Source organism: Seriola aureovittata, chromosome 12, assembly GCF_021018895.1.
Source record: "Seriola aureovittata isolate HTS-2021-v1 ecotype China chromosome 12, ASM2101889v1, whole genome shotgun sequence".
Lineage (NCBI taxonomy): Eukaryota > Metazoa > Chordata > Actinopteri > Carangiformes > Carangidae > Seriola > Seriola aureovittata.
In genome coordinates this window covers 9,041,551-9,056,267 of record NC_079375.1, presented here as the reverse complement: position 1 = coordinate 9,056,267, position 14,717 = coordinate 9,041,551, and the positions used below count along the sequence as shown (strand labels likewise).

The window sequence follows — 14,717 nt, the reverse complement described above, 5'->3', positions numbered from 1 at the left end:
CATATGATATTATTTATCTTCTTAAAATAATCTGCTTTATGAGTAGGTCACTGTCAAATAACTGTCAAATTAGCAAAACAGATTAAAGCTAATATGGTCCTTTAAAACCAATCATCGTAAACTCACTATGACAAACAAAATTACTATCAAATCCACAGCAGTTTACATAACGGTGATAAGTTGAAGTGTACTGTAGAGCAGTGTAGTGTGTGAGTGGGCAGTTGTGCATACTTGGCGATGCACAGTAATCCAACACATCCATCCAGCCATCTGTGACCTGTGGCCCCTTCATAGTACCTAATCCCACCTGACATATGAATGATATTTCCCTCCTGGTTCTCTCAGAGACGAGATTTAAACTGCAAAAGCACAGGGATAAATCCTTTTCTACAGCAACAGAATGTGACTGTGGCACACATGCAGGTAGCAGCTAATGATTCAAACCTGATAAGCTCTTAAGAGTGTGTGCCTGAGCATGCATCAGTGCGTGCATGGGTGGTGAGCTGGAATCCTCAAGACCTGATTATCACCGCTCTGACTTCCAAGAGTTGCTGCTAACATCTGTCCATAGCAGTTGCATTTAAGTTGATGTGAGGGGCTTTTCACCGCGTTGCTCAGAGGGAGGATCAGGCAGCATTAAACAGTTCTCGGCACATGCTTCAAATTAAAGGATGTAAGCGCATGTACTGCCACAAACATTTAAGTGAGGACCCACTGGATGTTAGAAATCAAGGATTTTTGGGGATAAGTGGAGGAAAAGGGTGAACTGGCCCTGGCTGAGCTTTTCCCGTATTAATCCTCTTAAACAAGCTTCTCCTGAATTTCGATAGTTGACCTATGACTCTAAAGCGAAACTATGACAAATTCTGAGCTGTCCATTGTTAATCCAGAACTCGCCAAGCATTCAATCACAAAATCTCAAAAAGGTCTGTGGTGACCCCAAACCCCTGACTTATGGACAGGGTTAATAGTGGTCCTAATACACTCCAACGAAAGGGCAGAAGCATTTACTTTTGGGCTGATATTCTGTAGAGTTCCTCCATCACTGTGCCACTACTGGCGGGTGCGGATATTGAACTGTTCGGTTTGTCAGTTCTTTTCTTAGAGAGACAAAATCCAGACTCTGCCCTTTTTTTCTCTGCTTGTGTCCCATTTTCCTGGCTGTCAGGCAGTTGTCACATGAAAACAATGGCGGGGACGAGGTGGAAAACACATAAGCCTACCTATGCAAATCCTTCTCTCTCTCTGTGACTGCAAGCTTTCAGCAGCACTCTTTCTAAGCTTTGATACATCACATTCAAAACTCATATCTTGACACACAAAGGTTTAACGCACGCTCTCTTCTTGCTAGCAATGTGTGGAAAGTGCTGCCATAACTGTCAGGCCCGGTATTGGTTGCAAGGTGCCAGGGTTTCAGGGTTGAGGTTATCGACTAATGAATACCTCACATTTATGACATTAATTTATTCACACTAACCAGATCCAGGCATTGCTCTACCTCCAACGACTATCACTTAAACAACCTAAACTAGGTTATCTTAGTCAAAATGAAAGCTGATAAACATGTCTGGATTACAAGTCAATCACTCAAACTACTGGTCTAACTTCATAAATTAATACACCCGAAAGATCAAAAAGTGACCTACATGCAAAACAGTGCTGTTGCACACAAACAACAGCATGGGTAGTGGTGGAGAAGGATAACAAATAAAAAAAAAAGTTGTTTTTTTTTGTTTGTTACTAGAGCAAAAAGGCTTTCATGTTACAACTAATGAATGGAATAAATGAATTAATCAAAGCAAAAAACAATAAACACCAGTGAAAACCCTAAATTTTTCTTCTCTTAATTTGTGGGACTAATAAGGTGTTTCTTGTACGCCACACAGCCTGACAGAATCTGATTATCAAACAAATCACAGGGTTATTAGGGAAATTAATGCAAAACCTTTTAACGCCTAATGTTCAAAACCTTAATACAAAGTGCTCGGTTAATGTAGCAGCAGTTGTCAGAGGTAATTCATAGTATTTAGCATTTATGCTGTAGTGTGTACATGAAGCAGACGTACTCTCACTTAAAATCACAACTATGCATATGTGTGACCTGCTGAGGTGCGGTTTAAATTTGACCCAGAGGGCAGGCTATTGACAAATCTGCATAGATTCTGGTTGAGACAGCGCTGAAGGAGCCTAGAGGCTGCTGATTGCACTGTGTGTGGGGGGATTAAACAGCTTCTCTCAGTTAACCCAATGCCTTCAGCAGTATCTGTGGGGTCTGAGGTCATTAGAGAGATGAAAGACACGGGGGTTCCCAAACTCCAGTGTTGCCACAGGTGTTTCATTCTTCACTAGACAGATCTCAAGGGAAGGGTGATCAGGAACAATAAACTAATGAATGTGGGTCATATTTTAGGACAAGAGCAGAGGTCAGCTTTTAATAGACTAATAGTGTGTTTATCAAAATAAATATATATATATAGTATATATATATATATATATTTTTTGCACCCGACATACAATATCTTTCCTAAGCAGCTATACAGTTTTCCATTGTCCCTTGTCGAGGGCCTCAGAGCAAGGCTTGTAATGAATGCAGAGACAGCAGGGAGAGTCATGCAAATGGCTCTTGTATGGCTAACAATTAGTGTATTCCCAAGCCTGCCAGAACGCCCAGTGAGAGGTACTCTGTAGTGTAGAGTATCAGGGATCGATACACACGCGGCAGAGAGAAAACCATTAATTCTTATTAATAATGGATTAGCAAGTTATCATTTTCATGAGGCAACACTTAGTGGGAATTTGTCTGATGGCATCAGCACTGGTTGTTTTAATGGAACACTTCCATTAAGGCCTTTTCAGGCCATTAGCAGGCAACTTGTTTGCAATTAATTCGATATAAAGCTGCCTCCCCTGTAAGTTATTTACCCCGGAAAAGTCAACTGCACTTCAGGCTGTTTGTTTAAACCAATAAACATCATGTTTGCTATCTGCACTTCTGTTTTACAGCTCAACACCAAGGAGCATTGTGTTATTTGTTTTCCAAATGACACATGTACATTGCACATGTTACAATTTATTTAAAAGGGAACCCGGGATTGAATAATATGAAAGAGTGTCTCCCATAATCATCTCGATGTATTTCAGGTCAAGACAATTTATTTCTATTACCCAGTTTTTAAATTTCAATCTCTCACATCTGTCAAACTGAGATCACATTCTAAGGAGCTATAAAGAGCAATGCAGTTGTCATTGCACTATGCACAGTGCAGTCGTCCATCAGCTCCTCCACTTACTATTTCTGCGTCAATCACACCATGTTGTTCTCTTCACTGTGAACTAGCTTAACGTATGCACTGTAAGGTGAGTGAGACAGTATGATTTATATTTATGGCCTAAATATCTTTAGCTTACCTTTTGTGACACAAAGTTTCAGTGTTTAATATTGTTGCCTCACACCAACAACATCTAGGTTTCAAATCCAACTAGGACCTGCACAGGTGGAGCTTGCTTGTTTCTCCCCATGTTTGTGAAGGTTTTTGCTGAGCAGTCTGGTTTCCTTGCACTATCCTCTCCCGCTCATTAACAGTCAGTTCACACTGCTTTCACTCATGATGACACAGACACCTAAGAAATTTTCTTCAAATGATAGTGCCGTGGCCAAAGATTGATGGAACGTCATAACCTTTATCAGGACTTGAGTGAAATCACAAGAGCAATGTGATTCATCATCACTCAGATACTGTACTTAAGACAAAATGTCAAACCTACAGAAGAGAAAAGGAAAAAGAAAAACATCAAACTTTCAATACCCCGTGGACCACGAAGATAGGCTTTCTATCAGGCTTTCCAGCCTTCAGTGAATTATTCAAGACAGTGGAGAAGAACAAGAACTCTAAGTGCAATTACCCTTCACTCCTCTCTTCCCAGTGTGAGCAACATTAATGTAATGGCTTTCATCTTCTCAAGCCGATTAAGAAAGAGGGAGGAATCTCTCAAGTCTGCACTCTCTCTCTTCCTTTCTGTCAGTCAATGTATCACATTTGGGGGGAAAAAACTAAGAAAAAACAACACATTGCTGCTTCAGTGACTGATGCCTGGAGTGGGCATTTAAAGCAACTGTTTAAAAAACATGCGAGGATAAACGCTTCATTGTGTACTTTTTGATGGTGAGGATGTGGGTGTTCCTGGTATCACACAATTGGGAGTCTGAGGTTTTATATTACCTGTGGTATTTAAACTGGCGCCCAACCTAGATCTAGTCAAAGATGACTCACTACCTGTGGCTCCTTTCAACCCACCTCAGTCCTTAAGGGAAAGTTTGAACAGACATTAGATAAAGGCAGACGCTGCACAATGTTTTCTTTGTTATACTTTTTAAGGGAAAAACTACTTCTGTTTCCCAGTTGTGTGAGGAAATGTATAAACCTTCATGTCGTTTTAAAATTATGACTATAAAATGAGGGCATATGATATTATATTTTTTAAGTTTCCTTTTCTCAATGCTAACACCCTGCTAACATCCATAATGGCCTGCGGGTTGGAGATTCACCATGTCATTCACTGAAAACAAATTATGTATAGTTTGAAGCACAATGTGGACACTGCAACGAACAAGCCCCTCATGAAATCTGTGGCCCTAACCTACGAGACAAGCCAGCTAATGTGTCGGCTGAACTGCACAAGCTCATCTGCATAAGCCTGGGGGGCTATATCACCTCCTATGTTCATTTAGTTGGCTTGATGATGAAATGTTCTCATTTTCCACTGTCATGAAACTAAGTGTTTTTCCATTTTGAAACTGTGAAGGATGACTGACTGCTGCATTTGAAGGCATGTGTGGGCGGGTAACAGAGTGTCAACCTGGAAACACTCACATGCAAAACAAAACACAAAGAGAGAAAAGTACATTTTGAATGCAGCTTGAATATGTAATAAAGCATATAGTGTGACAGCTTTGTAATGGAAATCCAAACTACTCTGTAAAGTCACTGCAGGAGTATGAAAGAAGATTCAGGCAACCGATGAGGGGACTTTGTTAATGGTGGTGGGTAAAGTCCAATGGTCACCTTGGCTCAGACCCTGACACTCATTAATAGACCAGTGTGGGGAAAATATTAAGTGTGTTTAGGGATCCCGGGAGGGGTTGCGTTAGGGGCTCAGCTGCTGAGATGCCTCCCAGCTTCTTCAGAGATCCCATTTTGGGGTTAACTCATCATCCATCACAACACACCCCCTTGTGACCCCACTAACCTCATTAATTTGCCTCCGTTAGATTAGCCTTCCCTCAGAGACTACAAAGAACCCCTACCATTGTTCTCATCCTCTCACCCACACGGCCCAGGGGTCTTAAGTAATTCAACTCTACGTTAGCCAAAACTGAGGGGAAATTAAATTATGTTACTGTAGGGACATGAAACAAAGAAATTCTGGTTTTACGGGTGCCAACAGGCTCGTTGGTGCTTCCCCTATGATTTAGCCTCTTCAAAAAGTAAAGGTGACCATTTACCCATGAAATAGATCCCACTTGAGATCCGACTATGTTTTATTCTGCTCCATGTCCACAGGCTGTTTGGGTTGAGTTAAATGCCTTTAAATGCACCTTAGAGGATACTCCAAAAGTAAACAATACAAGGGTGTGTGGTGATGTGCCCATAAGATACTAAATTGTGTCCTATTTAATGGAGGCTAACCTGAATTTCTCCAGTCAAAGCAGAGTCTGATCAATGACCAGGATGTGAAAAAATAGCTGTATGGGCATTCCTTTTATGCAAATTGTACTTCCCACATAATATCACTCAACATAAATTAAATCCATATCAATTGGTCCGAATCTGTGTTAATACCAGATTATTCCAATTCATATAACCTAAGATTAAGTGAGAATGTAACAAGTAATAGGTTTTAACAGACTGTAAGGAATTTAAGTGTCTTTTGTCAATAAAGCCATCACTGTGAACACAGAATTAAATGTCTTTCTCTGCCCTTTTCTGGAAGGACACTGGCGGTTCTTGTCGCCCTGTGGCATTGCTGAATCCGGGACACAGCAGAGGGTTTGGGTGACTGCCTCTGGCCCTGCTACTGAGCTCCCTAATTAAACTATTAATCTCACATCATTAACCTCCGATGACCCTTTCCTCCCTCCATTCTGACATTGCTGCACTGGCTTATGAAAACAACTTCCCATTGAATCTCTCCAGCCTCTAAATTGCATTCCTGCGACACTTTATCTTGCAGATGTTTTTCTCACATATATTGCGTTCTCCCACTGCTTTCACAGACTGCATTTTCTATTGTTTAGCTTTCTCGCCACCTCAGCCTCTCTCTCTCTCAGTGCGCCTGTCTGTATGATGTGTGTGGACCACAGCTGTGTGTTAAGTGCATTACTCTCCAAGTGGCTCTCCAAGGTGGATATGGTTACTTTTAATTAAAAAAGAATCAATTTATATCCCTGTCAGTTTTTGAACTGGGTGACCATATGGACACTTAAAAGTACAATCCAATTTCCAGCAACCCAGCCCCCTGTCTGGTCACCCCTTTCAGAAACACTTTGGCACTTCCATCACATCAGTCCAGTGTAGTAGCGTTAGAAATTGCCAAATCAATCTACGGACCTTGTCTTATAGGTTCATGTAGTACATGGCAGTTTAGGTGGATTTAAGAGGTTTTTCGTGCACTTTTTTGTTCTCAAAATTCTGGTAAGGTACGATATATTACCAGCTATTGGGCATATTTCTGTCTTAAGCCATGTGTATTTAGCATAGTAGCCCCATGGGATACCTCTTAGTGCTCTAATGATTGATGGGACATTAAACAAACACAATGGCTAGGAAATTGTCTATAGAAGTAACAAACTGCAATTAATCTATTGGCAGTACATAGGGGAACACAAGTTCGACAATAAAAGGTTGTCGCATGAGACAGTGGTTTGATACAAAAAGTTCTTTAAACTTAAAGAGGCATCAGCGGTCTTGCTGCACCTCACATGAAAAGCCACCCAAGATTATAACATGAGAGGCACCAGTGAAGACACATACATCAAAAGCTTATTAAAGCCAATGAAATAACTCACAATGACAGCACTACAAAAAGATAACCATTACATTTAAGTGCTGGGTATGTGTGACTTTGAGGCTGACCTTGCACGCCAGTGGCCTATTGTGTACAACAGGGCTGTATAGAGAGCTGGTTGATTAGGCTGAGCTCCCTTGGGATCGATGGGACGTCTGCGATCAGCACTCGGAGTAATCACACTGTATTGTGTGCCTACTCGGTGACGATATAAGATGAATGATGTCACAGAGCTATAACACTGATAGTGCTGGTGGTGTACTTACTGTATTTGTGGTACTAAATCATGATGAATTGTGCCAACTTGACTATTACACCAAACAAACACTATGACGACAACCTTTGAAATGTAGCCGCCCTACATCAGCTAACAATGCACTGTAATGGAATAACCCACAGTGTTTGATGTAAGGACATGGCCTAACTCCGCTCACACATTTGGCACATGTGGTTGCTTTGCCTGCTTAACTTTTTCAACTGGGAGACAAGGACACCAGACTGAACCCATGTAATCAGAAACTTGCCAGGCACCCAGCCCATAATATCTGTCTGGTGTCTGCCCTGTAATACAGGAAATCCAAACCAGAACTATGAAGTTCACATAACTAAGTTGCATACAAATTACAGGCACCAAATGCACACAACCCTGCCATTAGTGGTAGGTGTTATTTTTGCCCCCCCAACTGTCTTATTTTAATTCTATGTCTGTTTCCTCTACAGACATAGACTGCTTTTTCATAATAGCAGGTCTAGGACTTTTCCCATGTGTGCTTTCATTAAGCTACCAGTTTTCTCTAAGTTATTATTTGTTTTATCTTCCTTTTAAAATGAACTGAAATTTTCAGATGAAATCTTTTCTTCAGTCCCTTATTCATATATCAGTACTTGGGTGTTATCTTCACTGAAAGTGCTTGTGCCTGCTTGTCACAATAGAGTATCTTTGTCTGTTTATTAAATGCTTGGTTCTGTGTCTTTATGCGTAAATGATGTGATTACTGAAATTAGAGACCAGGGCAATCTTAGAGACAGAGAGGCAGAGAGCAAAGACGCTAAATTTACACAAATAAAGATCTTTAATTCTGGCAAATGGAGTGTATATGCAACATGTCCTGAATGCATAAAATGCTGTGGATACGGCCATGCTGAATATTTGCCTTTGCATTTAGGTATCAGCACAATATCGATCAAAAAGAGCACAATAGCAGCAGAGCTTAATAATCAAGGTCCCATCCAAACTCTGCACTGGACATCAGACATACTCAGCACATTTAAATAATATCTTGGCACCATCAATACCCCTGACATTACCTTCTTTTGTTGATGATCTCTAAAAAGCAAATGCGATGGACTCAGTTTTTCTTTCATTCCCTTGGTGACAATTAAAATGCAGGCATTGAAGAGCACAGGTACACAACAAAACATGACAATAAACATGTGCACCAACCAATAAATAAATTACTGACAAGGCAGATCCCATTTGCTTTGTTGAGAAACATACTATGCCAATTATTCATAGACCAAAAACTGTCCTAGTTATTTCATTAATTTCTTAAAGATAATTAATCATCAGCAATTCATATTTTATTTGAATTCTTAAGTGATTGTTAGTATTCAGAGTTTGTTATTTTAAATCAGTGGGGGGACAAGACAACAAACTGGAATAGTTACGAGTGCATGGGAAAATCCTGATAAATGGACTTGAGTCAAATACAAGTCACTGTGTTTAAAGTCTCGAGATGGATTCAATGCAGCGGGGCACATCTTTTAGTCCTACTTGACCACTACTGCTCCAATCAAGGTCTGATTTGCTCCGATCAGATTACAAGCACCTGCCAGACCACAAGAAAAAAAGACAGGAGTGCAAAACATTTCCACGAGGTCAAGTTCACACTTATACTGTGCAAAATCTCCAGACACACTGCAAGAGACAAAGATGACAATACTGGGCTGAGTGAGAGACAGCAAAGCGTTACAGAAAAACAAATCCTATTGAACCCATGTATTAAAGGACAGGGCAGTTGACGTGGTCGGGAGGGGGAATGGGAGGGGTTGGGGTATAATTGAATTACAGTGACCCTATGACAGCACTAGAGGTGAGGTCATGTGTTGAATTAATTCTGTCCCTGACCCCAGCTCTGGCAGGGCAGTACCCCCAACTGCCCCGAGACCCAAAGGTGGAGCGATGGTGACACATCTTTCTGAGCGCCCTCTCCCAGCCAACAGCGTCATTCAGATTGACAGCAAAGCACAGAGGCCGACGGAACTTCACTGCGTGCACTGTACGCTTATTTTTAGTGCAGATGCTAAGGCTCTCTATACTTGGGGACATGCATTAGATGAGCGCGCTATTTCTGTTTGCTGGAATCCACCAAAGACACCTAATGTAAATAGAATATATATTCTATTTTAAATGAAGCTCTACGATGAGCAGGATGAAAGCTGGTTCTACCTGAATATCAAAACATTGAATTAACATGAAACAATATTGTGGGTTGAATTGCATTTGTTCAGCTGATCACTAGATAAGGCAATACATTAAAATTATTCTCAAAGAGCTTTTTAACCCCCCATTTTGTTTCATTTTCTCTATATGCAAAAGAGGCTAAAATGCTACTGTCAAAACACAGTGCATTCACAAACTATTCAGACCCTCTCACTTTTTTCACATTTTGTTATATTGCAGCCTTATGCTCAAACCATTTAGATTAATTTCCCCTCATGAAACTACACTCAAAACCCCATAATGTAAAGTTTTAATTTCACTTTTTAATTTTTAATAATACATTTCTAAAATTCTGTTTTTTGCTTTGTCTTGATGGGGTATTGAAAAATTTATTTAAACAATTTGAGCACAAGGCTGCGACATCACAAAATGTGAAGGGGTCTGAATACTTTGTGAATGCATTGTACCTATGAGGTTTATTGTAAGGAAAGCAAGGCAGGACTTCACAGGTGAATGAGGTTACTTACTGTCTGCCACAGAGGAGAACACCATGCAGCTGAGTAGAAGCAGGAACAGCAACGCCCCTCTGGGCAGGAGGGGCACTGCCAGGTGAATATTAGGCACCATGTTCCAAGTTGGCACTGCTCCCTCCTCAGTCCCCTGCTAGATGCGTCCCACTCTGACAGGATCAAAGACTAACACCTGGGAGAGCAAACACATGCAGAACAGGAGTACAGAAACATTAGTATTCAAACTCACGATATATTTGCATACATTTGAATGAGCATAATAACACAGTAAAGCAAAAATATCAAAAGCAAGTCGCAGAGCAGAACCAAAGGAAACTGAAATTTTGTATACTTGTAAGAAAACAACAGCACACAACACTGGGGATCTTTGGTCGTGATCAAAAAGGCACCCACTAACCACAACAAAATCCTGCTCGGGGCAGAGGAAAATACAAGTGAAGCGAATGTAACACGCAAACTACATCAGCAGAGGAGTAAGGAAACAAATGCAGTACAGTGCCACGGAGAGAAATCATGGGAAAAAATAACAAGAACAAAGGGTAGGTCAGGACGCAGGATTAAGCTCCTCAGTCATCCTCTCACAATGAGGATCAGTCATAAACCCAGAGGACCTCCTAAACAGTTCTCCCTAAGGACCACCGCCCACTTAATGTTCCCCATTAAGAAATTGAAACTCTGTCATCCAGATGGGTTCAAATCAACAAAGTGCCATGATCTCAGAGAATGACAACATGCATGCATACATAAACATTTAACATACAACACAGCCCGTGGGGGGACGATTGGTCAACAAAGGAGCAGCAGGTGTACCACAAATTAACCATAATTGAACGAGCTATGAAACACAAAGCACTCCTCCATCACTTTAAGTAGTAGGTGGAGACACAAAACAAAGGCTGTCCCTCAAAACAAACTGCACATGCACTGACTCTTTGTCTTTTTAGGAATTAGATTTAGTGTAGGAAATGACTAATCCAGCTGATAAGATTTAGATATATGACCTTAAGTTTGTCATAGCCTGCAGTTTCGACGTCTAATGCTATTATAAACAAAGTAACTGTGTATCCCAATAAAATGAGCTAACTAAATTTCTTATCCCTGCTCTAGCCCATGGCCATCTGTGATGAGTAATCATAACGCTGTACAGCAGACCACAATATAGTAAGGATAGATATCTCTCTTTTGATGGAATTAAAGCGGTATCTCCAGAGGACTTTAGAAAAAAAAAAGAACTAAAATGAGAAAAGTTTTGAAAGTTTTAAAGTGAGCCTACGTTTTGTCTTCCAAGAGCTCTATGACAATGATTCTGAACAAAGCTTTTACAAGAGGCCTACTGGATTGGATTTGAAAACTTTCTCAAGCTCGTCTGCTCAGTCTCACTGCCCAGTCTCACTGCCCAGTTCATAGTGGTGACAGAACAATGCTGATTGCTGATATTTGTGAAAGGAGAAAGAGAGGGTCTCACAATGTGAAATATCTTGAGGCTTGCTGGGTGGCCGGTCAGCTTTAGTCTATTCAGTTCAGCTAAATAAGTTAGAGTGTCAGGAACACAATGCCTCCAGTATCTTGCGGGAAAAAAAAACTTTCCATTCTTAAGCCTGTGGAAGTGTTGAGCAGCCCATTACTCATGTGGCTTTTTCAGTGCATGTGGAAACAGCGAAAAACACACAGACTGGGCATCTCTTTGACCACCCTCTATGTGAAACAAAAGAAAACATTCTGTTAGGCAGAGTTCTTAGCAAAGCAAAAAAAAAAATTGGACTTTCAACATGCCAGTTTAACTTCTTATGACAAGTCACTTGGCAAGGGAGGAGAGCTGAGTAAAAATGATGTGAACAATGCCTCACCTGGGCACAGTCGCCGACAGGTATCATTGTTGGCTAACTCTTCATCACCGTTTGTCACTTACAGGAATTTGCCTCCAGGCTTTCAAGTCTGCTAAACCAATTTCCGATGCAACATGTCTTGCATCTAAGGAATTTCCAAACAGTGTGTGCAGCCAACATCAGCTATTGTCAGTGAAAGCTCAAGCTGTGTTTGTGTCAATCTGCATTATACTCTTCCCTGCATGTAGATATTTGAGACGTACCCAAAAGTGAAGCTAAAATAATTTAAAACCTCTGGAATAAAAAACCTTCCCTCTGTGTCTTCACCTTCGCTGGTAATGAGAATGCAGCTCATTGTTGGTGTGTTAAGCTGTGGCAGTCTGTTGAAGAAAAACATACACAAATACACTGTTCAGGGTGCCAAAGGACTGGATCACACACCCCCCTCTGCAACCGGAATTAAAGACATTTAGGCCCCATTTTATTTCAAGTTAATACCCCAACTTAGCTTTGCAAGATGAGCGTAACTCACATCAAGTTTGCTGGCTGACAAATTTGTTTTGACACTCATTTTTATGTGCGCCAGCGTTGCGTTGGTTCATGTCGGTGGGTAGACAGAGTGAGTGAGGCTGATAGAGTTGGCTACTCGCCGTGCTCCAAACCCTTGGCGGTGGAGGGATATCTTTCACAGCAGATGCCAGAGAGAGGCAGATGCTTTTCATCTTCAATGAGACAAATTCCTAGAGCGAGGTTTATTCTTTATTTATTTAGCTACTTATTTATCCCAGTGCAGCTTGGTGCCTCCCAGCTGCACACAAATACTATGGGACAACACTTGCCACCATGTGCATTTGTGTTGTGTGTTGGTGGTGCTGGTGCCGGTGAGAGAAGGACAGGGCATCAATGTGGAAATGGTGCAGCGTGATCCAAAATCTGAGCAAGTGGCTCAGAACACAGGAAGGCATTGCTTGCTGCTATGTGGGAGAGCGAGAGAAAAACAATGAGAACATGAAGGGGTGGATGTCTGCCCTTGTGAGATTGTATGTGAATCCTTATGTCTTGGTAATGATTTAATTCTGCAGCCTGGTTTGTGTGTGTGAGTGAGAGAGGAAAGCATGCATGAGAGAGAAAGAGTTGGCACTGCATAATTATGGCCAAAATGATCATCCAGATTATTTCACCAGAAATTGAGATTCTAATTAATAATCACAATAATTAGTCCGGATGAATTCAGCAGTTAAATTGTTTTACAGCTACAGTGGATGATCTAAATTAATACAGTTTGAAACTGCAGTCCACAAACTGAACTAATCTTTCAGAAATTAGTAGGCCACAACATATACCATCAAAATTATGGAGTTCTAGCAAACACGATTTGGACTAACATTGTCTTTTTGTTCACCAGTGACTGACTGAGGCTGTGTTGGCCAGCGTACAGTTAGTAAAGGTTCAATACATTCATGAAAAACTTAACTTTTTTATATGCTGTGTTTATGCAAACACAATTAGCTAACTACCCATGACAGGGGGTCCTAATATAGGAAAACAATAGATGAGGTAAAGTCAAAGATTTGTTAGAACTTTCCACCTCATTATCACTTACAACACGGACATGTATTGGAGAAACAAAGGGGAGGCTGTTTAATAAATTCAAGCCTGAAGCTTCCTGGGCTGGTTAGCTGCTGTCAAGGAACAGGCATTTGCAACAGCCCCATTGAATTCATTATTTTGAATCATTCCACAAAATTTGAGATGTAGGTGGTGATTCATTGGTCTGCAATCAGGCTAAAGACAACTAACAGTGCAGCACTGGCTGTTCTGTCCAGTTTGTCAAGATGTCATATGTCCTCTATATATATATACACACACACACACACATATATGGAGAGAGCGACAGAGAGAGCGAGAGAGAGAGAGAGAGAGGATGCTGTGGTGGAAACATGACATCTAAGCACAGAGGCACCACGAAAGTGAAGAGAAGGTTATTGAATGATACAAAGTAGAAATAACCCTATATCACCAGCCATTCATGAGAGCATCCGCTCTCTAAGTCCATTAGGAAGAAGCTTTGGAGTCTTGAGTGTCTGGGGAGTTCTCAGTATTGCAGACCGTGACATATACAGTATATATACACTGCATAATAGGCAGAAGACTAAGAGGTTTAGGGAAGTAATTAACAAGGGAACACTGGAATGTGAGCATCTCAAACGGTAAACTGTTGAGGACAAAAGAGCCTCTGTGTGAGTTCACAAAAAACACTAACCTATGCTGTTTGCTTGTTTGCCACCCACATCAGGTGCCTGTCATTCAAGTTAATACCCTTTGTGTGCGTGTGTACATGTGTGTGGCAAAGGAGTGGCCACCCATACAGAAGTAGTAGTCTACAAACAGACAATGTAAGACAGAGTACGCAGAGAGCGCGCAGAGGCTGTGTAAACACTACTATTACACTAACTACAGGTAGCATCTCTGCTCTCCATCGTTTCCATCCCTCCTACTCATGTTCTCTCTCTTTCTCCGTCTCTGTTTAATGGGTCATCCTGAGCGTGGGGAGGTGGGACAGCTGAGATATATGGCTAGCAGTGTGGGGAGCTAATCATGGCCATCTCTGGAGGTGATAAACCCAGACCAGAGAGGTTTGTGTTGGCACAGCCTGCAACGGCTCCATAAACACAGTTACAAGCTGAATTTCGACAGCAGTGTTTTGGCCCTTGATTAGTTTTCCATGCCCTAGAAGACTCACCCTCATAAGTCTGTGCTCTTTTTTTTTTTTTTTTTTTTTTGTTACACCTCAGCATTGAACGTACACCACAAGACCCCAGGAGAATTACTGGAAGCCAGTGAGCCACATAT

General features: G+C 41.2%; 1 protein-coding gene across 12 annotated transcripts in view; it reads right to left on the bottom strand.

Annotated features, from left to right (window-relative positions):
* Positions 1–14,717, bottom strand: part of LOC130178562 (receptor-type tyrosine-protein phosphatase F) — a 345,850-nt gene that overhangs the window by 100,175 nt on the left and 230,958 nt on the right. For all 12 annotated transcript variants that reach the window (XM_056390906.1, XM_056390908.1, XM_056390911.1 and 9 more), the window contains one exon: positions 10,036–10,210. In XM_056390906.1, coding sequence (XP_056246881.1) covers positions 10,036–10,135 — 100 coding nt within the window. In that variant the 5' untranslated portion in view covers positions 10,136–10,210. The remainder of the gene's footprint in view (positions 1–10,035; positions 10,211–14,717) is intronic.